Raw genomic sequence first — 27,066 nt, forward strand, 5'->3', positions numbered from 1 at the left:
AGAGCAACTGTAATAATAGTTTAAAAAAAAAAAAAAAAAGGAAAAAAAAAAGCTGGAGAAATGATTAAATCTTTCACTTAAGCAAGGTAAAAACTGTAGACTTTTTTACACTCTACTTCCATTGAGTGAAACAGATGTGAGGCTTAAAGAATTTCTGGCAAGGGAAAAGTTCTAAAAAAAATATTTGAAATGCAGAATCTCTAAGGATTACCATGTTTAACTAAAACATATTATATACATTTTTCATGTCCAGTCTCTGTGTTAACTGTGCCTGTTTTCCAGCTTCTTGATTGCTCCAGCACCAGCTTCCTATTGTCTGCTTCTGGGTTGTAAATAATTAATGGGATATGGGACTATCAATTATTATTTACCACATATTAGCATACTGCATAGAGCTTTCAAGTTGTGTTGGTCCTTAGAAGTATTACTAGCTTTAAATATTAAACAAAAATTTAGAGATGGTGCTGACGAAGTAAATCTATCATTCTTTTAAGCTATTCAGCTGCAATTCTGGCATGGCACACTTGATCTTTACCGATCTTTAGCTTTTCATGGTACTCTTTCCTTCACCACACAACATTGAAGATCTTCTGTTAACTCCAAACACTCTGTCTCCTAGTCATCAGAGCGAAAAACCCAGCAACTTTACTGCACAATAATTTTGATGAGCTTGGTTTTTGGAAGTAATTAACGATAATATTCTATTTCCCTTACAACCATGTGCCAAGGAAGTTCCCTGTGAAGGGCTACAATGAGAGCTCTTCTGGGGAATCAGACCATCACAGGTTTGAGATGTATACAGATCTGTCTTCTTGGCTACTCATGTTCCTGCTCATCTGCTGGAGTGGCAAGGTGCCTGCTTGCAGACTGGCCTGTCAGTTTCAATAAAGAAAAAAATAACAATTAAAAAATATTCAGCATGGGGATTGAAAGACAAGCTGTTTTAATTCTTGTTTGCATATGATGACAGTAACAAATATTCAGCAAGAAAGAAGTTGCCTTTGTGCAGGAACAGGGAAACCCGTTGTCTTCAAAGGACTTACACAAGTTGCCATTCTGTAAGCAACACTATGAAGAACGTATGAAAAATAGATTCAATGTATTTCTTCTAGATAAGTTGACTCTAACAGGAGGAAAAGTTAGTTAATGCGTGTTTAACCTATCCTCCCTGAATCCAGTGATCAGATCTGCTGAGAAACAAAAGACTTTCCTGCAGTCATTTTCTGTAGTCACTTTCTCGGACAGAGCAGGTTTTAAATTTAAAGTAAATGTAAATTGGGGCAAAATACCAACACAAAATGCCATATGTGGTTGCTAGTTTAGAGGCAAATTTCCAGAGTAGCTGTATATATTCTAGATTTTAATCAGTTAAGATGGTTAACACAACAAAACTAGGGAATTACATGTCAAGTCTGGAAATCTGCACTTATTCCAAACATTTAAACAACTAATTTTAACCTGACCAGGTAACAGCAGAGTTCTCTGTTGCAAAGTCTGAGTGAAACAGCAAGTACACATTAGTAAACAAAGCTAGCACTAAATAGTGTTAAATTGGACATCAAACATAGTGAAATAGTGACATCTATGTTTGAAAACTGTTTTTATATGGATACAAGGCTACTCTGAATGGCTTCCAACTTCATACCAATATCAAGTAATAGCTACAGGTCTTAGTGTGTCCCAGTGCAGAATCATGACTTGGCTGACCAGGAATCAGATCCACAGAGGAATACAGGCTCCACATTACTAAGTGTGCTACAGTGGTATCATGTAGTCCGTGGCTTTGAAGACTAGCTCTCTCTGCCCTGCAAAGGAAGAGTTAAATAAAGGACTACTTATAATGGTCAACAGAAAGGCTACGACAAAAGTCTTACGCTTCCCTTTCCAGAGTTTTGGCATTGTATCTACCCCAATGAGAAGGTAAGTGCAAGGAGGCATGGATATTTGAGGGATCTAGGACCTCAGTTGACTCAGCCTGGTATGCAATCATTGTGCATGCCTGAATTGCAGCTGAGTGTGTCCTGAACAGTCCCTGAAGACACACATCTTCTATAGAAAGGGTACCTGTGACCAGCTGCTGTTCCAGTCTAAGTTAAAGCAATCAGCCCTTGAGGACAAGTGAAAGCTTGTATCCCATTTTCCTGGTGAATAAATTCATATACACAGGACAATAACCGAAAACCTGTTCGAGTTGCAGTACAGATGAATACCACAGTGTGTATTTTTTCATTCATAATTCATAGCTCATAATTGCTCTTAGTGAATGGGACAAATATTGTAGAGTAAGACTGACATTTTTCTGATTGCAGCCTGAAAGGATCTACTAGTCTGCAATTTCCTAATTAAACGATGTGCAATTACAGAATGAAAGAAAAGCTCTGATTATCTTAGCCTATGTGTCGTGGTTTAAACCCAGCCAGACAGCTTTTTCGCTCACTCCTCCCCCTTGCCCTCCCCCTAAACTCACTTTGGTGGCCCGTACGGGGAACAAACCCTGCTGAACCCAGGACATTATGTTAGGCCTATATTTTTCCAGTGAAACTACAATTCTGAGGATTAATGAGCAGCATTAGTGTAAAATAATGTTAATGCTGTGTTTTACTACCAGCAGATAGCACTATTTCTCAGCTGTTGCATGGTCTCACAACTGAACACTTCATTCTCTGAATTACACACTGCTGCCAAATATAAGAAAAATTTGTGATTTTACATCCTAATCTGAAAGAATATATTAAAAAAGACTAAAACATGCAAAAGATCAATGTTCATCAAAGAATATTATAGAGGTGCATGGCAGAACAAGGAGGGGGAGAAAGAAGGAAAAAAAATGCATGACTAAACTGATTTCCAGTCATGTGAGCTATTTGCAGCAAGCCAAAGCAATTTCTCCAGCCTGTAGTTTCCTTCCAGCTGCCCTCTTTCCTGAGGGCTCAGTGGAAGTAGGTCACAAGATGCATGAATTGTTACGGCAGCTGCAGCTTGCACCTAGCTGCCTCCTTTTGAAGGATCCCTCAAGTATCGCCACTGACTTATTCCAGATTTCAAGGAAACATCACAGCTACCATACAAGGAGGAGAGAACTGTACTATGTGCGTAACTACTTTTTCTGGTCAGAGGCTGAGAAATAGGGCTGACTGCTACTGTTAGGAACAACAACACTGCTCACTGACTAGAAAAATTGTCCAACAGGCAAACACAGATATGGTCAAAATTTTCTGGATTTAAAAGCTCACCACTTCTTTACTTATTTGTTCAAATTAGGCAATCCTTAAGCACATCAGGACTAGGAATTTCTAGTATGGACACATGAGGGCCAGAAATGGAAATGTCAGAACACTACAGAAAAGGCAAAATGCAAGTCTGAAAGTGTTATCCATTAACTGTTTGAAGTAGCCATTTTTAAATACTCCACTCACCAGAAACTGTCTGTGTCTGCTTCCATTTCCCCTGCTTCCCAGTGACCCAGAGACATGGTTACATGGTTACGCGGTTACGCAAGTCACTTGTATGCAGCAGCTCTTACAGTAATGATATGCCAGCACCCTTATCAGGGTGAGAAAAGCTGGCAGTGCAGTGAGTGAAGAGGGAATTGTGTCCACCTCTTATACAGAGCAAAAGGAAAAAGAGTGATGCATCACACTTCAACAAAACTATTGGCTCCACTCTGACAAAATCAGAGGAGCCACAATTATGGAACACATCTGCCAAGAAAACCTACTGGTAATCCAAGTATCCAGATGCCCTCTCCTCATTATCCAGACAAGAATAAACAAGCCCTTTTCTGCACAACAAACCTGAGATCTTTTCTACCCCTTTTCACTATAAGGTAAAAAACAGGAAACAAACAGGTAGCCCTGGGCCTGTCCAAATGACACTGCAAACAGAACACACCCTGCAGAAAAGTTAAGATATTGCAATTTTTCTCACTGTTGTCCTGCCTATTTCTACAGGACAACTAGCAGCATTTTGTTCCAAGAAAACTGAAAGAAGGTGTCAAGCAAAACCTAGAAGCCATACCTCAAATGCGCCCAGTGCCAAATGAACTGAACACCCTTCTCCTGGCTAGCATGCAAAGTACCTTATAACCTTCAGTGGGAAGAAGAAAACTACTTTCACAAACCACCCTGAAAAGTTACCAGTACTACCACTACTGTGCAGAGGTAATTTAGAAAACAAATATTCATTATGTTTACTTAGTAAACAATGCTGGCAATGACAAGTGGGTTTATGTTTACTTAAACTACCGTTTTGGAAATTAAAGCTATTTCTAGAATGTGCGAATATATCAGGAATTAGAGTTAACTTTTCTAAAACAAATGCAGTGTGTATGCCATAGAGTGCCAATATACACACATCTCGCTCTGAAATAAATCAGTCCTCCTACACAAAAATTAACAATCCTTTGGCTTTTCGAAGGCCACATTCTCACAAGAAAAAGCTGGTGCAGCTCAGCTGCACACCAGGCTGCTGAATAGTATTCTAGACACTCTGTTACTGAACTAATGTGTCATTTTCCTGCACCAGTTTCAAGTTTTCTTCTTAGCTCCAGAGTAAATAGATCTACACTGCTGTGGAGATCTCTGCACCAAGCAATTCCTACACTGACTTTCTGTGGCTTTTTCAGTAAGGAGGCTTTAAACTAGATGTGCTGGGGGAGGGGGGCATCATTCCATCCCAATACACCCAGTCAGTTGCCAGCACCTATAATAAATGCTCCGGCATTATGAGCCGGCTTCATTTGGAGCTCGGCTCAGATGCCTCTATACAAATGCCCGTAGCATGGGGAACAAACAAGAGGAATTAGAGATGTATGCACGTCTATGGGGTATGATATTATAGGAATCACAGAAACATGGTGGGATGGCTCCTATGACTGGAGCGTTGGAATGGAAGGTTACAGACCCTTCAGAAAAGACAGGCCTGGCAGGCGCAGAGGGGGAGTTGCCCTTTATGTTAGGGATAGACTGGAAAGTATGGAACTCTGTCTGGGGACAGGTGATCAGTCAAGAGAGCTTGTGGGTCAGGGTTAAAGGGAAAACAGCGATGGGAGACATTACTGTGGGGATCTGTTATAGACCGCCTGATCAAGAGGAATCTGCGGATGAAGCACTCTATAGGCAGATAGGAAAAGCCTCACGCTCACAGGCCCTCATTCTCATGGGTGACTTCAGCCACCCTGACATCTGCTGGAATGACGGTACGGCCCGGCACAAGCAATCCAGGAGGTTCCTCGATTGTGTGGAAGACAACTTCCTTCTGCAAGTAATAGAGGAGCCGTAAAGGAGAGGTGCCATGCTTGACCTCGTGCTCACCAATAGGGAAGGGCTCGTTGGAAATGTGGCACTGCAGGGCAGCCTTGGATGCAGCGACCATGAGATCGTTGAATTTGAGATCCTTAGGACAGTGAGAAGAGTGTGCAGCAAGCTCACTGCCCTAGACTTCAAAAGAGCAGACTTTGGCCTCTTCAGGAACCTGCTTAGTAAGGTTCCATGGGATATAGCCCTAGAGGGCAGGGGGGCTCAAGACTCTTGGTTGGTCTTCAAGGATCACATCCTACAAGCTCAGGAGTGTTGCATCCTAACTAGAAGGAAGTGCAGCAGGAGGACCAGGAGACCTCCTTGGATGGATAAGGAGCTCCTGAGGAAAATTCAAACGAAAAAAGAGTTTTATAGAAAGTGGAAGCAAGGACAGGCGGCCTGGGAAGAGTACAGAGAGGTTGTCCGGGAAGCTAGGGACTAGGTTAGGAAAGCTAAGGCCCAGTTAGAATTCAACTTGGCTAGGGATATTAAGGACAACAGGAAGGTATTCTACAGGTACATAGCAAGTAAAAAACAGACTAGGGAGAACGTAGGCCCCCTCAGGAATCTCTCCGGAGAACTAGCTACACAGGATTTGGAGAAGGCTGAGGTTCTGAATGACTTCTTTGCCTCGGTCTTCTCTAGCAAAGGCTCTGACTGCACCACCCAAGTCTTGGAAGGCAGACGCAGGGACTATGAGAATGAAGACCTTGGGCCCACTGTAGGAGAGGAACTGGTTCGAGACCATCTTAAAAATCTGAACGTGCACAAGTCCATGAAATCCATCCACGGGTCCTTAAGGAGCTGGCAAATGAAGTTGCTAAGCCGCTGGCCATCGTATTTGAAAAATCATGGCAGTCAGGTGAAGTTCCTGACGACTGGAAAAAGGGAAATATAACCCCCATTTTCAAGAAGGGGAAAATGGACGACCCGGGGAATTACAGACCAGTCAGTCTCACCTCTGTGCCTGGCAAAATCTTGGAGCAGATTCTCCTGGAAGGCATGCTAAAGGCAGATGAAAAACAAGGTGGTTGGTGACAGCCAGCATGGCTTCCCTAAGCAGAAATCCTGCCTGATCAATTTGGTGGCCTTCTATGATGGGGCTACGGAACTGATGGACAGCGGTAAAGCAATTGAGGTCACCTACCTGGACTTGTGTAAAGCGTTCGACACTGTCCCACACGACATTCTTGTCTCTGAAGTGGAGAGACATCAGTTTGATGAATGGACCACTCGGTGGATAAAGAACTGGCTGGATGGCTGCACACAAAGTGTTGTGGTCAATGGCTCAATATCTAGCTGGAGACCTGTAACAAGTGGTGTCCCTCATGGATCGGTGTTGGGTCCGGTCTTCTTTAACATCTTCGTCGCTGACATGGACAGTGGGATTGAGTGCGCCCTCAGCAAGTTTGACGATGACACCAAGCTGTGTGGTTTGGTTGATACACTGGAGGGAAGGAATGCCATCCAGAGGGACCTTGACACACTTGTGAGGTGGGCTGATGCCAACCTCATGAAGTTTAACCATGCCAAGTGCAAGGTCCTACACCTGGGTCGGAGCAATCCCAGACACAGCTACAGGCTGGGCAGGGAAGAGATTCAGAGCAGCCCTGTAGAGAAGGACTTGGGGGTGCTGGTCGATGAGAAAATGAACATGCCAGCTTCAGTGTGCGCTCGCAGCCCAGAAAGCCAACCGTATCCTGGGCTGCATCAAAAGGAGTGTGACCAGCAGGCCGAAGGAGGTGATCCTGCTCCTCTAGTCTGCTCTTGTGAGACCTCACCTGGAGTACTGTGTATAGTTCTGGTGTCCTCAACATAAAAAGGACATGGATCTGTTGGAAGAAGTCCAGAGGAGGGCCACAAGAATGATCAGGCGACTGGAGCACCTCCCATATGAAGATTGGCTGAGAAAGTTGGGGCTGTTCAGCCTGGAGAAGAGAAGGCTGCGTGGAGACCTCATAGCAGCCTTCCAGTATCTGAAGGGGCCTATAGGGATGCTGGGGAGGGACTCTTCATTAGGGACTGTAGTGGTAGGACAAGGGGTAATGGGTTAAAACTTAAACAGGGGAAGTTTAGATTGGATATAAGGAGGAAATTCTTTCCTGTTAGGGTGATGAGGCACTGGAATGGGTTGCCCAGGGAGGTTGTGAATGTTCCATCCCTGGCAGTGCTTAAGGCCAGGTTGGACGAGGCCTTGGGTGATATGGTTTAGAGCGAGTCCCTGCCCATGGGAGGGGGGTTGGATCTTGATGATCTTAAGGTCCTTTCCAACCCTAACTATTCTATGATTCTATGATTCTATGATTCTGAGTGTAAGAATTATTTTATATCTACTTGTGGAAACACGTTAGCCTAAAACTGTATTTAAGGGATCAGTCTGTGATTTGGCAGTGGCACCCAGATTCACACATTAGCAAGTGAGTCCTCTTTTAGGAATGCTGAGAGCATCTGAAAATCTGCTTTACTAACCTGAGCCTGGGTTAGGCTCAGGTTATTTCTCTTTCTTATTCCTACCAGATTTTCAGTCCTAGAAGAACCACAAATGAAAGAGTCAATTGGTTCATTCACATCAGAGGGCAAACGACATTTGTTCAAAATCTCTTTTTCCTCCATGATAACCTAGCCTATTGCCTTGTTCACAGTGAAAGAAATAGAAAAAGGAAAAACCCTTCACCCTGAGGAAACAAGCTCCAAATGTAACCCACCAGACTTCTGATACAGAGTGCCTACAGGAATTTCTTAAGTTTATCACATATCACATCTGAGTTATCACATATTTAACAGAATCCTCAAAGTTACTGGGTTTTATAATTAAACATAGTTATTCAGGGTACCAATAGAATCTGAGAGAAACTTCAGAAGAGCCTGCACAAGTCAGTTGAATAGGCAAATACAATGGAAACAAATTAAGTAACAACAAACAAAACCAAGTATATTGGAGAAAAAAACTTCACTTCTAAGAGTCCTAGAATGTTTTCAATTAATAGTCTCAGTTCTGAAGGAAACTGGCCTGTCACTACAGCCCAGTGAAGATCTTTAGTCAACAAACAGTGCTTTAAGGAAAAGGAAGAGAAACAGTGGAGTCTGTTTGTGAATGGAAGATGTAATTAAAATAATACAGTCCTTCTGTAGTTGTGCAGACCCAGCTGGAATTTTGCATGCCATCACCAGGCATTGTATCTGAAAAAAGAAAAAAGTAGAATTACTTCCTAACAAGCTCAGGAAAATGTAAGAAGAATTATGAAAAATAAAGCCTGAAAGACAGGAGTGCCTTTCTTCCATGTAAAACTGGTAATAGCATGTACAATAAAAACATAGATCCTGGAAAACTGTTCATCCTGTCTCATAATGCAAGAATATAGAACCGAATAAAAGGCAAGAAACTGACTATCAAACGAACTATTTTCTCATTCAAACTACAAATATACTATGACCTATGTTAGCACGAGGAGCCACTAAGACTAGAGTTTAGCAAGATATGGCCACTTCTTTGGCTCTACAGAGTAAATGGAATACTGCTAATTGATCTTAACACACTTTGACTGCAGAGCAAGTTTCATGCTTCTGTGGTTTAGTCAGCCTCTAACAGTCTCACCATCTACAGATGACTTCACACTGACCTACTGCCACCTTCCCACCCTTCCCCTAATTTAACTGGTACTGACAAAAGAGAAGTGATCTGCTATACAGATCTGCTGCACTGAAGTAAACCCTATGATCCTAGCAACTAGCAGAAATTTGGCATTATTGTACCTATTCCTTGGCATTCTTGGCATTACACTGACCTCTAGTGGGTGGCAGAGAAAAAGGCAGAGAAATGAGTCAGGAAAAAGGCCAAGAAAATCACATCTTGCAGCTTTGATGGAAATCTAGCAAGGGCATGCAGAAAGCCTAATATTGAAAGTGCTCCATATCACTTCAGACAATAGGGCAGGAGCAGTAACACACTAATGACTCACTGCTCACAAAGCACTTCGAAGATATTTCAGCTTCTACTCACAATGCTCCCTCAAGATACTTTATCAGCTTGTGTAAGGATTTCCTATAATATCACTAAATAGTCTACATACAGCAGACACCCTATGAGAAAAAGAAAGAAAAGAATAGGTGGAACTGCAAGCTTTCTGTCCAACACACATCTCACCCTGAGTGTGTATGTTGAATTCTAACCTTTCTTGAGCCTACTGAGTTTATATTTAACCATTTTTGTTCATTTTATTTTCTTCTATTGCTCATTTTAATTGTGCCAATAGTCAAATCACTGGTTTCAGGAGTCCTGGTAGTTTCAGCGACCATGTTGCATGCTGCCACAAGTCTTGGCACTGACAAAACTCATCAAGTAGATAACTGATGCTGGGAAAAGGAACAAGACGTCACAAGACAGGAAGGGCAGGATCTGGTTTTCTTGTTGGAGAAAGCACAACATGGAATTACACCCTTATAAGTTGGGACTGGAATTCACCCAGGCCTCACACTAGACCATGTCACCCAAGACTGTCCAATCTGGAGGATAGGATCAGGTCTGGAGTCTTCATTCTCACAATCCCTGCATCTGCCTTCAAAGACTTGGGCGATGTGGTCATAGCATTTGCCAGTAAAGACTGAGGCAAAGAAGTCACTGTGAACCTCAGCTTTCTCCAAACCCAAGGCAGCCCCTTCCCCTGTAAGCTTCTTGAGAGGGCCCACATTATCCCTAGTGTGCCTTTCGTTTGCTATAAATCTAGAGAAGCCTTTCCTGTTATCTTTCACATCCTTTGCCACATTTAATTCTATTTGGGCCTCAGCTTTCCTGACCTGCTCCTTAGCTTCCCGCACAATATCCCTGTGGTCTTCCCAGGTTGCCTCTCCACACTGTGCTGATCCAGGTCTCTCTGCCTTGCTCCAGCTGGATGCGCCTGCAAGGGACACAGCATGCTCAAAGGACGAAAACTGTAGCTTCACATCAGTGCAAGACTCACGTCAGTGACACATCAGTGCGAGCTGTCTCTGCACCGCGGGGGGGGGGGCTTGCATGGCTGCCCTGTCCCTCCTCCCTGCAGGATACTGGTTCAGCCCTCGGGAGGCACGCTGGGAGCAGAGTGGGCAGCTGGTTTCTTTCCCCATGCATGGTGAGATGGTTGCATGGCAGCGGCATGGTGGTTGCATGGCGGTTGGAGCAGTGGGGCCAGCACCCACTGGCGATGAGACCGCCACGGCTACTGCCCTGAGCTTAGCTACGGCCAGCCGGGTTGGTGCTCACTGGAGAGGTATGCCAGGCGCGGTGGGCGCTCAGAGAAGATGGAGCCCATAGAGGTGGCAGCCCTCCCAACGTCCTCGGTCTGCTGTCCCCACTGTGCGAGGTACAGTGGGCACAGGGTTGGAGTACCAGGTTGTGAGGTTATGGCCATGCCACCTTAGCATGAGAACGGCCTTTCCTTCCCCCCACATTGTCTTGTTTCCATGCAGCAAAGCGTTAAGTGAATCGGAGACCATTTGCTAGAGCTTCAAAGTTTGAAGGTTCCCTTATAGGTTTCTCACGGCATTTTGGGTGGACTTGCCAAAAGCTCAGCTTTTGGAAGAGGGAGCTTTCTAGTTCTCTATATAGTTTGTGTCGAACACTTTTGTGCAGGCTTTTGCTGTGCAGCCAGCAGTGCATAGGATCATAGAATCAACTCAGTTGGAAAAGACCTTTAAGATCATCAAGTCCAACTGCCAAGTCCACCACTAAATCATGTCACTATGGGCCTCATCTACACATTAAAGGTCTTAAATGCATGATAACTGTACATAGAAGGATGACCCACTTTAAAGGAATACTTCAGTAATGCAAAAAAGTGTGAGTGGGACTGATGCACTGTGTCTGGCTTTCTGAGATGATGGGTTTCTGCGTAATTACTGGTTCCTATAGCAGTAGCAAGCCACTAGTACTCATGTAATACAGTGGCCTTAAATCTCAAAAAGTGTGCAGGCTGGAGTGGCATAGAATCTGCTGTCTGTTCTTTGAAATTAGCCAGTTGTTTCATCTGTTTCTCACTGGGCTCCTTGTTCTGTTTGTGTGCCTCAGTCACTCTTCCAAGTGAAAGTGTTCCACCTTTTATTTCAGACAAAACCAGGGGAAGTCCATCAATAACCTCAGCAAGCACCAACATGACCACAAGATGTCCTAAGAGTGTGCTTAGTTTTTCTTATCAAATGTTTACCCTGTATAAAACGTTTGTCTATTTTTAGTATTTGCCTATGGAGGAACTAATTTTTTCATATGCAGATAATTTAATTTTCCAGAGATGATCAGTTGTAGTACTTACTTTTTTGCCTTTGTGTTACTCATTCATTCCTGTCCAGAATGAAAGTGACGCCAAAAAAGGCAAACAGGAATTCTTGCTCAGACTGTTTAAGGAGCTGGTTATTTAACTTCTCCTCCTTGTTTTTGCAAGAACAGAAAAAAATGCCAGTGGAAATTGTGTGGTTGAGCAGTTACATAGTAGATGCTATGCTTCTGTATTTTAATATGAAGAAATTGACAGTTACTGAAAGAGGAAAAACTAAAATAATAGTGTCCGCTTCTAGCATCAACCGTCCTGTCCATCATAACGTCTTATGTCTGTGCTGCAAGTAATTAATACGTAACATCAGTATGCAGCTATCTCCTGCAGTGGCCTCTGAGCTCTCTGGTGCAAAAAGATAGCTACAGCTTCAGGATACTCCACTGAAGGAAAGATAAAAATCTTCTTTAATGGGGAAAAAACATGCTTTGCCTTTGTACGCTTTCCTTTTTGTTTTTATATCTGCTGTCAAGGATGTATAAAAAGAATTCCCCTGTAGGACTATTCAATATTGGATAACAGTGTATTCTATTCTTTTGCTGTAGTACAGTCTTTCCTTAATGCACTTTTTAAGTGCATTTTAATACAGCTAGCAGTGGTGGCCCTTAACTTTGGGATTGTGGGGTTGTTCCTACCAGATTTCTTAATGCTATGAATGCTTTTTACAGTTTGATGTGTTTTGCTGGAAGTTCAGTTGCTCAGAATCAACCCTGTGTGGTGAAAGCCTCTGAGCATGAGAAAGATGTGTAGGAAAGAGTTAAAAAGTATTGATTACCCAGCTGTCCTGCAGTGGCCTTAATGAGGTGAGTGGCAATAATTTCTTGTGCAGGTGTCTTGTCTTTTCATGAAGCAGACTTTCTGCTGAAAAAGAAGTTTTGCAGAATGACTTCAGAGCAGAAATCATATTTGAAACACTGAGAGTGAGATCAGCCCAATGGCTATGTTTTCATCAACAAAAGCAAAGTAGAAACTCTGAAGTTTAAAGTTTGGTGTGATTGTCTTATTAAAAGGGGAGCCTGTGCTTTTCCATGTTTGTTTTTTGGGGGTGATACTGTGGAGCAGTTCAGAATACAAGGAAGCAAAATATTTAAAGACTGGTGGGCCTTGAAGTCTTAGAATCTTAAATGCAAGATGCCGTTTCACTGTAGTCTTAGAAAAGCCAACACTATTGAAAAGTTGAATAGTTCAAGTCAGCATGAAATTCAATGCTACAAATAAAGCATTAATAAAAACTGTGTATTATCCAAGATTTCTTCTGTGTTGAAAGTGTGGTTTGTGTAATCTATATGCCCAAGAGCGTGACAAGTAATCCAGGTCTTTGAAGCCAGAAACTTCTTGGTCAGTATTGGAAATGTGATGTAAGGATGATCCAGTGCTGAGAAAACATTATGATTAGTTACCTGCATTTCAAGCAGTGTAAACCATATTGAGTATATTATTAGGTAGCCTGCTCTAATATCATAGTGACTAAATCTAGGCTGAAATTCAGAGTGCAAACTTAAATTTCAAGTCAAACTGAAGAAATGACTGAATATTTTTTAAAATTATAGTGTCACAATATTACACTACATGATAGAAAGCGGTGTTCCTGTTGTATACTTTGTGAAGTATGAATGAAAGAAAAGAAAAAATGCGGGAAGTTTCCTTGGCAGCAGTTGTTTTATATGACTGGAAAGACTAGTTATTCAAACATAAGAAAGTACAGAAGTGATGATGGGGTAGAGAACAGCTAAAAGATGCCCTGTTTGCATGTCTTTTGCAGCTATAAATTCTCATTTGAACCTTGTCATGCAGGAGCTACATTGTAGGACACACAAAACAAAAAAAAAACAAAACAAAACAAAAAAAAAAAGAAAATCGAAAGTATCTTTTGCATTCTTGTTTTCATTGTTTCACTGATGCATGTGGCTCTCCTAGAGACAGGCAAAGAGGACAGTTCTGGGACACAGCGCTGCACAGTGATAATTCCAGGGAAGAACTATAAATATTATTCAAGAAAAATGAGATAAAAATTATGCAGAAGTTTTGAGAGGAACAGAAGTGGTATTTGGCACCCATTAATGAGTTTTTTGGATTATTCAAGCTTTTGAATGATAATTCTGTTGCCTTTTTATTTTTTTTTCACTGTGCTAGAAATGGGTAATACCTTACTAACTTCTACAGAAGAGAAGTACAGATTGTACAGTTGTGTGGTGCTTGCAGTAATGACTTCCAAAATCTCGATTGCAGCTCTGGGAAAGCACACTGATTATTTGGCAGCTGCTTACAGAGACAACATGACAAGCTCTTAAGTGAAGCTGTGCAATCTGAGCTGAGTCAAGTTTCAAAACAAGTTTGTGATCCAATACTTGTCCATGCTTAAGACGGGTACTCAGAAACTGGTTTCTCTGCAGCTACCAGAATGTTTATTCTGGAGTTGTTTAAATAATACATGCTATTTCCTGATGAGAAATTACTCAAGTAACTTTTGGGGAAAAATTAAACTGATTAATTAAAGATTAAAATGAAAGATGGTTCAGTATTTTGCATGAGCATGCATACGTTCATATGAAAGCGTTGAGTGATGTAAAAGATCCCCACCATCACTGTTGGTTTTCTTGCAGGAAAGAATGTAACAGAAATCTTCAGTGAAGTGATAAAATTCCTTTATGTTTGACCCAGTCCTCTTGAAAATACTAGAATCAGGATGTTTCATGTACTGAAATGTGAAAATCCCCTTGAGCAAACTGAAAAATGCAGACAAGGTTAATCCTTTATCAGTGCTGTCAATAGAAAATGAACTCGTAAAATTCCTCCCAGACCTTCAGCACCATAGCCACTGGGGATTTTTTTGCAAGGCTGAAGAGTAAGTGGGCATTCTTTTTATATGAACCTGTTGGATGCCAGTAAGATAAATGTATGTGTAATCCACTATGAGTAATGTATCCAATAACAGATTTTTCAACCTTTTTTCAACTACTTGTTTTTCAATGTAAAATTACTAAATCTCATCTATTATTGGCTCACTATCTTAAACTGTTGTATAATGGACAGACATGTACAAAAGTTATTACTACAAAACCTTCTACTGATTGCCACAAGCTAGAAAGTGTGGGTACTGCCACCAACTTGTAATTAGGATCTGAAGTCTTGCTTAAACAGGCGAAGAGCCTCTCTTTTAGGTAGGCTGTTTAAAAATTACATTTGCAGGTTTCAGGGTTTGATTTTGTTCCAGAAGGATGAAGGTGGAAGGTGGTCCTTGTAGCTTGGTACCAGTCTCAGGGCTGTAGAGGATGTTACTGAAAACAGATGCATGCTAAATGTGCCCAATCTCACATTGGTTTACTTTTTTTTCCCTAGGAAGAATTGTTCGAATCAGCCTGAGACCCATGGCAAGACTACTCCATAAGAAACAAAAGTCTGTTAAGAAGACTGAATATTGAGCTTGCATGTAGTTAACAGGAAGTGCTTTTAACTGTATTGGAGCTGTATCTGGTAATGTTTGTGTAGACAAAATAATAAAGATTTATAAAGTTTCTTTTTTAAGAATTTCTATCTATCTTCCCTAAGCTATAGCAGCAGTTGCTTCTGTTTGACAGCTCTGACTCCCCCTATGTAGTTTTTTGTTCAGTTCAGCACTTTGAAATAAATAAAATGTATGAGCTATTAAGTGGATGGGAGGTGATCAGTGAAATGGTGCCCTCTTGTAGTAACTGGAGTTTGGGTTAGCTGAGACTTGAATTGTGGTGAGGAAAAGCAGAAACTGAAGTTCAGCATATATGGGTTTAAAAACAGGAGGAAAGGTATTTCTCCCAGTATTGAAAATTGCAAGCTTGGGTTTATTACTACTTTTATCCGCTGCATAATATGGCACTTTAACGAAACTTGAAATAGGGTGAAAAACTGTAAGGATAAAAACTGGAATTCCTGTGTGGTTTTTTAGAAAGGCTTATGATGAATGTATTTTGTCGGAAGAGCAAGTGCTGAAATTACAAGCCTTGCACTGTCTGATTTTTTCAGTACTGAACGCACATAAATTGCTAACGCAAAGTAAACATAAGGTTTTGGTTTGTCAAGAGGGAAGCATGTTTGGGCAAGAGTAATTAATTTTTTAGCAATAAAACATGTAATTATTAGATTTACTTGAAAGTTTAGGGCTTCTATTAGGGATTATATTAGCTGAAGATACCAACCATTTATCAGTGCTGCTCATGGCTCTTTCCTCTTAAAGTGCAAGACTGCCAGGAGTAGCTTTTAAGAGTTTTAACTGTTGAGAGCAGCAAGCTAATGCCTAATGATGGCTGTCTAAAATGTTAATTCCTTTTCAGCAAGAAAAACTAGAAAATTAAGCTTCAGTGTGTAACATTGGTTTCATTGTGTGGTGCAACAAAAAGAAAAAAAAAGTGAGGTAGAGAGAGAAACAGGTATGTATAAGGGGCACGAATTACTAAAATAGCAATGCTGTTAAATATTTAGTATGGTGTTTAGCATTAGGACTGCCTTTTAGTTTTTACGAGTGGATAACTGCTCTGTACACTTCAGAAAAACCTCAAGACCCATTTTTTCCCTGTTCCCCTGCTTTCACATGAACACAACGTCTGACAGACTGTTCAAGCTGATAGTATTAAAAAGTAGACAGGAGGACATATTCTGAGGTTTTCTTCACCCTTCTATTGGCTCTGGCTGCAGTGGCGCTAATTTTCCCCACAGCAACTCTCACAGTGCTGTGCTTTGTATTGGATAATAACATATTTGTGTTATGGCTGCTACATCAAGGCTGTCTCCAGTGCTCCCCCCTCACCAGTACGATAGGGGCAAGCAAAATCTTAGGAAGGGACGCAGTCAGGACAGCTGACCCCAACTGACCGAAGGGATATTCCATACTGCATACTGCATGATGTCAGCTAGCAGTAAAACCTAAGAGAACAGGGGGTGGGGGTGTCTGGGGGGTGGTGGGGGGATGGTGGGGGGGGTGGAGCGGGTGGAAGCATTTATTACTATAAAGTTTATCTTCTAGAGCAATCACTATGGAAGCAGTACTTCCTGGGAAGTGGCTGGACATCACTTGCTGAGGGGCAATAGAGAATAAATCTTTTGTTTTCCTTTGATTCTGCATGCAGCATTTGCTTTTGCTGTATTAAAATTGGAGATATTCAAGGCCCGCCTGGACAAGTTCCTGTGTGATGTACTCTAGGTTACCCTGCTCTGGCAGGGGGGTTGGACTAGATGATCTCTTGAGGTCCCTTCCAACCCTTGGGATTCTGTGATTCTGTAAAATGCATTTGTCTTGAGGTTTGGGGTTTTTTTTTCTATCTTATTTTCTCTCGCCTCTGTACTGCTGAGGAGGAAAGTGATAAAGCAGCTTGGTGGGCACCTGATGTCCAGCCAGGGTAAACCCACCACAATTCCTGTCAAGCAGGCAAACACAGGAGAGAAATATATACAGGCACATTGAGGTGAGAGCATCTCCCACACCGTCTCTGCATCTGTATGGTTATGTAGTGTGCTGTTGCTTTCTGGTAATATTTAGCTAAGTTACGCACTTTAAGTATAAAAATTATGCTGATGACTTTCTGCTAAGAATTAAAATACTTAATCTGGAGAACCTGAAGACTAAAGTGTATTTTAATTGGTCCAACACCTGTTTTTACCAGATGGTGCTGTCAAATGCATTTGTGTTTCTGAAGGCTTTGCTCATTTCTGTAATGTAAATAAGAGGCACAGGCACCACAGAATGCCCTAAAAATTCAAGTTTTACTTAACTTTTAAATAAACTGGACACAAGTATTGACACAGCCATCTATTAAACTCCATTTAAAAGAAAGCACACAGTTGCTTCATGAATACTTAATTTACATAGAACATATGCATCACTTTGATGTTTATATATGTTGTTTTCAGACACCTTTCTAGGGAGCTTTGAATTAAAACAGGTTTCCCCAAAAGAAAAAGTTTTATCTATTCAGTTCAATATTCACCTGTATAAGAGCCGAGAAGGAAAGGTGCAATGCTTGACCTTGTGCTCACCAACAAGGAAGGGATGGTTGGAAATGTGATGCTCCAAGGCGGCCTTGGTTGTAGCGATCATGAGATGGTCGAGTTTGAGATCCTCAGGACAGTGAGAAGAGCGTGCAGCAACCTCACTGCTCTCAACTTCAGGACAGCAGACTTTGGCATCTTCAGGAGCCTGCTTAGTAAAGGTCCATGGGATACAGCTCTAGAGGGCAGGGGGGCCCAAGACTGTTGGTTGCTATTCAGGGATCATCTGCTACAAGATCAGCAGTGTTGTGTCCCAACTAAAAGGAAGTGCAGCAGGAGGGCCAGGAGACCTTGGATGGATAAGGAGCTGCTGAGGAAACTTTAAGGGAAAAGGAGGATTATAAAAGATGGAAGCAAGGCCAGGTGGCCTGGGAAAAATACAGAGATGTTGTCCAGGAAGCTAGGGACCAGGTTAGGAAAGCTAAGGCCCAGTTAGAGTTAAGCTAGGACAGGGATGTTAAGGATAATGGGAAGGGATTCTATAGGTACATTTCAAATAAAAGACAGACTAGGGACAACATGGGTCCTCTCTGGAAGCTATCAGGAGAACTGGCTACACAGGATTTGGAGAAGGCTGAGAAATGACTTCTTTGCCTCAGTCTTCACTGGCGAAGGCTCTGATGACACCACCCAAGTCTTGGAAGGCAGACGCAGGGACTGTGAGAATGAAGACCCTGGGCCCACTGTAGGAGAGGAATTGGTTCGAGACTATCTTAAAAATCTGAACGTGCACAAGCCCATGGGACCTGAGGAAATCCATCCGTGGGTCCTGAAGGAGCTGGGTAATGAAGTTGCTAAGCCGCTGGCCATCATATTTGAAAAATCATGGCAGCCAGGTGAGGTTCCTGATGACTGGAAAAAGGGAAATATAACCCCCATTTCCAAGAAGGGGAAAATGGATGACCCAGGGAATTACAGACCAGTCAGTCTCATCTCTGTGCCTGGCAAAATCTTGGAGTAGATTCTCCTGGAAGGCATGCTAAGGCACATGAAAATCAACAAGGTGCTTGGTGACAGCCGGCATGGCTTCACTAAGGGGAAATCCTGTCTGGGCAATTTGACAGCCTTCTATGATGGGGCTACGGAACTGATGGATACACAGGGGTAGAGTGGTTGACGTCATGTACCTGGACTTGTGCAAAGCGTTTGACACTGTCCTGCATGACAACCTTGTCTCTTAAATTGGAGAGACATCAATTTGATAGTTGGAGCACTCGGTGGATAAAGAACTGGCTGGATTGCCGCAAGCAGAATTGTGGTCAATGGCTCAATGTCCAGCTGGAGACCAGTAACAAGTGGTGCTCCTCAGGGATCTGTGTTGGGACTGGACTTGTTCAACGTCTTTGCTGGCGACATGGACAGTGGGATTGAGTGCGCCCTCAGCAAGCTTGCTGATGACACCAAGCTGTGTGGTTCGGTTGACAAGCTGAAGGGAAGGAATGCCATCCAGAGGGACCCTGACACACTTGTGAGGTGGGCAGATGCCAAACTTATGAAGTTTAACCATGCAAGGTCCTACACCTGTGTCGGAGCAATCCTACTCACAGCTACAGGCTGGGCAGAGAAGAGATTCAGAGCAGAACAGCAGACAGGGACTTGGAGGTGTTGTTTGAGGGGAGACTTAACATGAGCTGGCAGTGTGCACTTGCAGCCCAGAAAGCCAACCGTATCCTGGGCTGCATTAAAAGGAGTGTGACCAACAGGTCAAAGGAGGTGATTCTGCCCCTCTACTCTGCTCTTGTGAGACCTCACTTGGAGTACAGTGTACAGTTCTGGTGTTCTCAATATAAAAAGCACATTGAGCTGTTGGAACAAGTCCAGAGGAGGGCCACGAGGATGATCAGGGCACTGGAGCACCTCCCGTATAAAGAGAGGCTAAGAAAGTCGGGGCTGTTCAACCTGGAGAAGAGAAGGCTGTGTGGAGACCTCATAGCAGCCTTCCACTATCTGAAGGGGGCCTACAGGGATGTTGGGGAGGGACTCTTCATTAGGGACTGTAGTGATAAGACAAGGGGTAAGGGGTTAAAACGGGGCAAGTTTTGATTGGATATAAGAAAGAAGGTCTTTACTGTAAGGGTGGTGAAGCACTGGAATGGGTTGCCCAAGGAAGTTGTGAATGCTCCATCCCTGGCGGTGTTCAAGGCCAGGTTGGACAGAGCCTCGGGTGACATGGTTTTGTGTTAGGTGTCCCTGCCCATGTCAGGTGGTTTGGAACTTGATGATCTTAAGGTCCTTTTCATCCCAACTACTCTATGATTCTATGATTTGGCAACTTAAATGGTAGCTGGATTTCTTTTTCCCTAAACAACATCTTCATTATAATGAACTTGATTAGAATATGAGTTGGAAGTTCAGTGATATTGGTAAGAAGTGCAGTGTAGAAAACAGCAGCTTAGGCTGGTTCCTAATGAAAGAAACCAGCTAACAAACAAGGGGACCTATATGGGTTATATAAAAACAACTTTTGTGGGATGGTTAGCAAGTCCTCTTTATTGTATAAAATACATGTTTTGCAAAGAGTTATATCTTAATGTTGTAGGTGTTGCTAATTAGTAAGTGAATTCTATAACTTACCTATTCTTAGCACTTAGGTCTCAGAAAAGGTGAAAGCAGAGGCACATAGTTAAAATTGTTGGCCTGAGATCAATTCAGAAAATTAGACCCAGTACTAGGGTGAGCAGTCTCAAATAGCAGCCCTTTGTCCAGGTGAGGACAGGTCTGTATGTCATCCAATCCCAGGGTAAACTTTGCCTGACATGGCTGTACATTTCCTGTCTTCTGTGACTCATTTAAGGTACAAGCATTTCAGACTGACACCCAAACTTCAAGTCTGAAAACAACCGCGTCTAGGCAGTAAAAGCCCTAAGAAAGCTGGGGAAAGGCAGCAAGAGTGGAAAGAGCAAGATGCAGCTCAGAGCTGTAAGAGACCAGCCACCTACAGACGTTGTAAGGCTGGTTTAGGGCTACAGAGCATACTGTGACACAGAAAGTGTTCTCAGTGATTGATCACTTTCTCTCTCATAAAAATAACAAGACTAGAAGAAAAGGGGCCTTTCCTCAAACGACCGAGGAAGGGAAGCTTGAAGGAAAAGGGGGCTCACATGTATGGAAAAAGTCTCTTTTGCTGTACTATCAGCAGACAGTGGCATCCTAGTCTGAATTTTGCCTTGTTCTGGCACTGACAATGTGTAATACAAGCATTAGGCATTCTTTTATGGATACAGAATAGTACTGTGGTACCCTAGACCAAACAGTACAATTGCTAAAACCTGCTTCCTATAGTGTCATTGGCGAGAAGACTTCTAACTCAAAACCAGCACCCTATCTGTAAATTTCTCATTTAAATGCAAAAAAAGTTGGCCTGATTAAAAAACAACTCTCCCGTGACTTGTTAACTGTAACCTATCACTATTAGACTAGATAAAAGCTTATTTTCTGATGTTGTGGAGTAAGTGAAACACTACATGCTTGGCTGATGGCATCCAGCAATAGCACACAAAAGCAGAGGCAAATGATAATATGCAGGAAAACATGAGATTGGATATAAACCTTAGAAGTTACTTTCTTCCTGATCAATATTTGAGGTTTGGTAAGATACACACACTGTGTACAGATAATTTTCAAATAATAACACTACAAATCCTCCTAAAATAGTATGTATGTTCTAATTGTCTGTGCCTGAAGAATGCAGAATAATGGTAATGACTTAGCAACAAACTACAAGTAGGTATATAATGGTCCAGTTTAGAACACCTTCTTGAAGAAATCACATTCATTGCAAACACTTTAACCAGTGTGGTCTGTTATATTTCAGTGGTCTTCCAAAAGACTGTGATACTCTAAATTAATCTGTATCATCAAAATCTTCGCCACGGTGATGGGGGTTTTTGTGTATGTGTGCTTGGTGGGGTTTTGGGTGTTTTGGGTTGTTGATTTTTTTTTTCTTTTGGCTTGTTTTTTCTAACTGCTGCTTGTGAGAATATCATACAAGGTCATAAATAGATACAAAAGGATAATCTTAAATTGGAGCAATGATAAAGAAATAATATAACAGACTTAGAAAAAAGTTTGAGGAAATACTTCAAGCCAAGCCCAAAAATGTCCTAGGATGAAATCCACAGTAAATCCAGAAAATGCTGAAGAACCTCAATGAAAACAGAATTTTTATCACAGAAGGGGTTTAAGCTCTTTCCTTCCCTTAGATTTGTTCACTGAGACTGAATAAGAATGGTCCAAAACAAGTGATCAAAGAAAAATATTTATTAAGTGAATCTGCCTTCCCTGGCATGATGCAGCATCTCCCAGTGTGCAGACCAACTCATACTATGACAGGAATATGCAAACTGTATGGCTACCCTGGCTAGTAGCATCTACCTGACCATCTCAGAACATGAAACAATAAAGAATCAAAAATTTAACTGGAAAATAAAACTCTTCTCAGTTTTGCTAAATTGAGTATTAGTAATCCCATGTGTCCTGTAAAGCGTAACTTTGATGCTTTTTTGTTCATTCTAGTTCTCAATCACTTGCTTTTCTGTTAGGGCTGCAGTCCCCTGGTATGGTGTTGCCAGGGGAAGAAGTCACAGGATCACTGCAAATCACTGATGGCGGAGCAGGTTGAGTTTAAGGAGGACCAAGGTATAAAGGCATATGAGCTCCTACAGCCATTTCCAATGCTGTTTGACAAAGTCAATATTTAGTTTGGAGATTAAAGTTAGGAAAAGTTATTTTCATAATACAAAGATTTTGCTGAGCTTCTTATTACTTACTAAGTTAGCAACAGCAATAGTCTCATCCATGTGCTGACTGTGGCCAAATGGGAGGCAGAGGAATTACTTTCATGTATTTGGACAAAGTGAGAAGGCAAGAGAAGAGCCAGGCGTCACTTCAGATATGTTCTAGAAGATAACCCACTCAGTGTGCAGCATCATTTAAACTTACTATTCCTACTGTGTCAATAGAGGAAAAATCACAATTATACCTGCAATACTGCCTTTGTCATTTTATCATAGTAGAAATGGCTCAGAGAAAAGTATCAGAAGGTACTACCACTGATTATTTCATATTAAAAGAGATTAAGGTAGCCTTTGCTAATCTAGATTAAAAAAAAAAAAAAAGGCTATTTGCTAGCTGTCTTACATCCTACTCCACAAGTTTCATTTAACCAGTACTTAAGTGCCTTGCTAAACAGTCTTAATATAGTGGGTCAGTACATATTTTCCATTTTTTCTTCCAGTGTGGTTTACTACAAGGTGACAGATGTATTTCTATGGTATGGAATGTTCAATTAAATAGCCTATCTATTTCCTCTAACAGGGCATTCAAAATTGAGAACACTTAAAACTGTCAAGGGAAAGTATGTCTGTATCACCTCTGGAACTCTCTGCTACAGGGTGTTACCAAGTCTATTATTTCTGAGGTAAAGCTGGTCAACATTTGTATTAACAACATGAGCATCTGTCGTTGTGCTAGGCTAAAATAACCCTTGTAATAGCCATCAGTCCTTGTGTCTCAGGACACAAGTTGATCCCCATAATATAAAATTGTCAAGATAATTCTCCCCATATCACACTGTATTGCACAATTGTCCAAACCCATGACTATTTCACTTCTCTTCAAGCATCTGGTCTGATCATGTCAGTTAACAGTCATTTTTTGGAAAAAGGCGATTTGGTTACAAAGCAGACCATATCCAGGCTGTTTTGTTGCAGAAAATTCTTTTTTGTTCATTTTTTTGGAAATGTAACTGCTGATGATGCAGTTTTACTATGACTTTTCTTTTTGGCTGTCTAATTAGGCAGCTTCTCCTCAATCAGTCAAACCACTAGAATGATGTCAGTAATAAAAGCATTGCTTGGCCTTCCCGGCAAGCAGGCCCTTCTGAGTGTCCCAAAAAAATTGCCACCATTTAGACTTCAGTTTCTTTCTTTGCAAACACACAAAATTTCTCAATTTCCAAAGAAGAAAATCTATTCACCATCTTCAGCTATGGCAGTCAAGTCTCCACCTTAAAGCGTGACACCTGTACAGTTTTTACGATCTTAGTGGTGGGTTTTCCATCAATGTTGTTAGTGGATAGCAGAGATATTTCTTCTATTAAGCTGTCTTTAGACCCGTTCTGTCTCTGAAGGAAACAAATCAAAACATGCTGTTGAAAAGGTATAGCAGAATTTAAATACTGTGTTTTGATAACTGCTGCTATGACAGCCTTAGGCTAAGGATCTAGCAATTTATATAGGTATACACACACCAGGAATATTAAAGCCTCTGCATTTATTTGATCAAACAGAACCCTTCCTCTCTCTCTTGCCTCCTCTCTCCCCTGCCAGATGCTGCTCTCTGTCCTACTTGGATTTACATTCCCTATTCAGGAAATGTCGCAACTAATTATATGATTATTCAGCAAAGCTCTGCAAGCAAGTACTAACAAGGAATTAATGGCCACTGTTGTGAGGAGGTCTGGGGCAGAGGGCAAAAAGAGGTGTTTGTGGACACTGAACATTGCAACATTAATTCCTTCCAGGGCATGAATTTAAGCCACACTGTAATGGATAAGAACGGAAATGGAAAAACAGTCTGAATTTTGAACTGGACTCCATCAGACAAGCTACATATTTCTACAAAGCATGTAAATGTGCTTAGCCTTAAGTACATCAACTTCGCTGATGCAGCAAGTCCTCACAGAAACATTAAGGACAGCACAACTTTTTCAGTTTCCACCATATGCAGGAATACAAATACCCTTGAACTTAATTCCTATCAAAGAACACATAGTATGTTAGCCAGCCCTAAAGTGAAAAACACCTGTTTATTGGTTTAAAATTGTTTAAGCTTCAATTATTCTAATTGCTTACGAGAAAAAATATGACATGCTTTGCTGTGCAGTTTCCACACTATATACAGTATCAGTATGTGGTTTTGGTATATCTGCATGCCAGATTAACAGACAAGATGCCTGGTGTGGGAAGTTAGTTATCTGCAATTCTCCTTTCCAATTTTGGGTTTCCTTCTGTGCTCTTTTACAATAGACCAGCAAGTGCTTTTTGACTATAATTTGCTTCTCATATTTTGAGCTTAACTGTCAAAGCTGAGAGATATGTTACCATAATGTATGATGAAAGCCAACAATTACATTTAAAAGTCCTACTCTTTTTGTTTTGAGTAAGAAAAAAAAAAAAAAAAGCAATGCTTCAGGCCCAACCACTGATACTCTGAGACCTCTAAGAAATGGTGAATAAACAATAGTAGGTTGTGATTCCAACAGCATCCCAAGCACACCTACACGCTTCAAGAAATTGTGAAAGCTAATTCTCCTGCTGTAGAGAACAGGGTATCATGTTAAGGGATGCATCAAACTTAAGCCGGCAAAGAGTCTTCCAGTAGCAGAAGCAAGTGGTTCACAAGGGCATATGCTATAACACTACTTATATTTGGAAATAAAGACAAAGTGCAAATATAAGCAAAATGTAAAATTTTGAGTCACACTGCTGCTGCTAAAACTGTAGCATTAAACATCCCCCTCTCCCTCCAAAAAAATTAAAATTGCAAAGGATGCATAATTACTAACCTGTTGAGTCAACCGGATGCTGGGACCTCTCACATCTGAAGATCGTGTAATAGGCAGTGGAGGCACCAGATCAGTTTTCGCACTGGAATTGGGAGATTACAAAATAGATACTGCCATAGTGAAGTAAACTACAACTGTGCAGAGGAAGAACAACGAAACTGACCCAGACAACTACACAGATCGGACAGGAATAATCCAAAAGGCTCATCACCTGACTTCAGCTATCGAAAGCTGACATCATGATCCTCAGCAATTGGTGGGCACTTTCAGGGCATTCATAGATCATCCTATCTCTTCTCAAAGGGCCTGTCTCCTTCTGGGCTACAGAGGAAGCCTAACTTCAGGTAAGACATTACTTAAAACTGTGGGTGTGCCACACCTCCTTTCAGGGTGCCATTCAGTTAAAACTAGCCTCCTAACTGGGTGATATCACCAGGGTACTGCTTTTGATATATAACACCTTAACAAAACTGAGAATGGGACTGTCACGTTCCCATTTTTAAGGATCCCCTTTGCAAATCAGTTTTCTAGGAAAGTCTGATCCACCTACTGCTGGAGAAGGTTGTACATGGTGTAAATGAAGAGTACCAGTGAAACAAATTACAGAATTAAGAAAGATTATGTCCTAACTCTATTAAGGATTAAGGTATCTGGAAAGCAACTAGTGAGTTCTCATCTCTTAGGCAACTTCATGACCTACCACTGAACAGCAATATAAGTTTATTTCAGCTTTTTCAGCTTTTCCCCCTTTCAAGCTCAAGGATCAAGCAAGCCTCTGTGGCCCAAGAATAGAACAGAAATGGTTCTGTGCTTGTTTGAGTCATTTATCTCTGAAGACCTACTATTTAGAGGGTTGCCTGAATCCTATGCCAGCAACCAGCACATTTATGCCACTTCTAATCTAACCATGATCTTTGAACAACTTTTGGGCCACACTAAACCATTCTATTGCTAATAACCACATTCACATACTTCACTTCAGACAGGACAGATCTTTCACCATCAGAGCACTGGGACCGCCGATACTGGCGGTAGCTTCGAGGGGAATGTGAATGCCTAATGCGGATCGGGTCACCTTGAGTCCTAAGAGAGACACAGAATTCACAATGGTAGTTTAGAAAACTAGATCTTCAGCACAAAAACATTAATTCAACTGCAGACTGAGAGATTCTCCCATTTAAGTATAACAGATGGCTTCTTGCACTGGCTGAATTTAAGAAGCTATTGCTTTTCTTACAAGTCCATACTGGAAACCAGTGCTTTAGGTGCAAATGTCATGAACTGGCATCCCCATATTTGAGAATTAAACCATTTAATACAGAATGCATGACTACATACAACTTTAACATCAGCCTTTTCTATTGGTGCTGTGGAAGCACATCATAATGCAAACCAGGATCCCATTTCTACCACATGCAGCTTCTTGCACTAGCATATGGCATCCCCAACAGGCAACCAACACAGTGAAATACATGTTGGCTCTTCAGGAAATAACTATGCTCTGGCAGCTGCCCATGACAAGCAAGGAAAGGGGCTGGACAGGTCAAACAGTGCCTCAAATGATCCAAATAAATATTTGAAAGAAAGCAGAAGTTTTGGAAATAAATGGATTTGTTTGTTTTAATTCAGTTCTCTCTGATTCTTTAACTTATACTACAAAGCAATTTGATGGATGGCATAGGGAGATATACAGAACATAGAGACATTTAGCAGCTTTACAAGTGTGTGGGACAGACAGGGAGAGATGATTTTTTTCATAGTTTGGGAAGAGAAAATATTAGGTTTTTAAACTATTAAGTATCCTCACCCAATCCATCCTAGATGGCCATCAGTAGGTAGAAGCTTAGAGATAATGTATAAACTGACTCCCATTTCAGTATGA

At 41.5% G+C, this 27,066-nt stretch overlaps 1 protein-coding gene and 1 non-coding gene across 4 annotated transcripts in view; one reads left to right on the top strand and one right to left on the bottom strand.

The window, feature by feature from the left end:
* The first annotated feature begins 11,586 nt into the window (after positions 1-11,586).
* Positions 11,587-11,717, top strand: LOC133225574 (small nucleolar RNA SNORA13). The gene has a single exon (XR_009729198.1). It is a non-coding gene; the product is annotated as a small nucleolar RNA SNORA13 (small nucleolar RNA).
* Positions 11,718-21,856: 10,139 nt separating this feature from the next.
* The window catches only part of EPB41L4A (erythrocyte membrane protein band 4.1 like 4A), a 128,250-nt gene continuing 123,040 nt past the window's right edge, over positions 21,857-27,066 (bottom strand). For all 3 annotated transcript variants that reach the window (XM_061378084.1, XM_061378081.1, XM_061378083.1), the window contains 3 exons: positions 26,157-26,267; positions 25,185-25,266; positions 21,857-23,741 (listed from right to left, as the gene is read on the bottom strand). In XM_061378084.1, the coding sequence (XP_061234068.1) occupies positions 23,613-23,741; positions 25,185-25,266; positions 26,157-26,267 (322 nt within the window). In that variant the 3' untranslated portion in view covers positions 21,857-23,612. The remainder of the gene's footprint in view (positions 23,742-25,184; positions 25,267-26,156; positions 26,268-27,066) is intronic.

The sequence above is a fragment of the Neopsephotus bourkii genome, unplaced genomic scaffold (genome assembly GCF_033783945.1).
Source record: "Neopsephotus bourkii isolate Nb327-2 ecotype Australia unplaced genomic scaffold, CSIRO-AGI_Nbou_v1 NB_1764, whole genome shotgun sequence".
NCBI classification, from domain to species: domain Eukaryota; kingdom Metazoa; phylum Chordata; class Aves; order Psittaciformes; family Psittacidae; genus Neopsephotus; species Neopsephotus bourkii.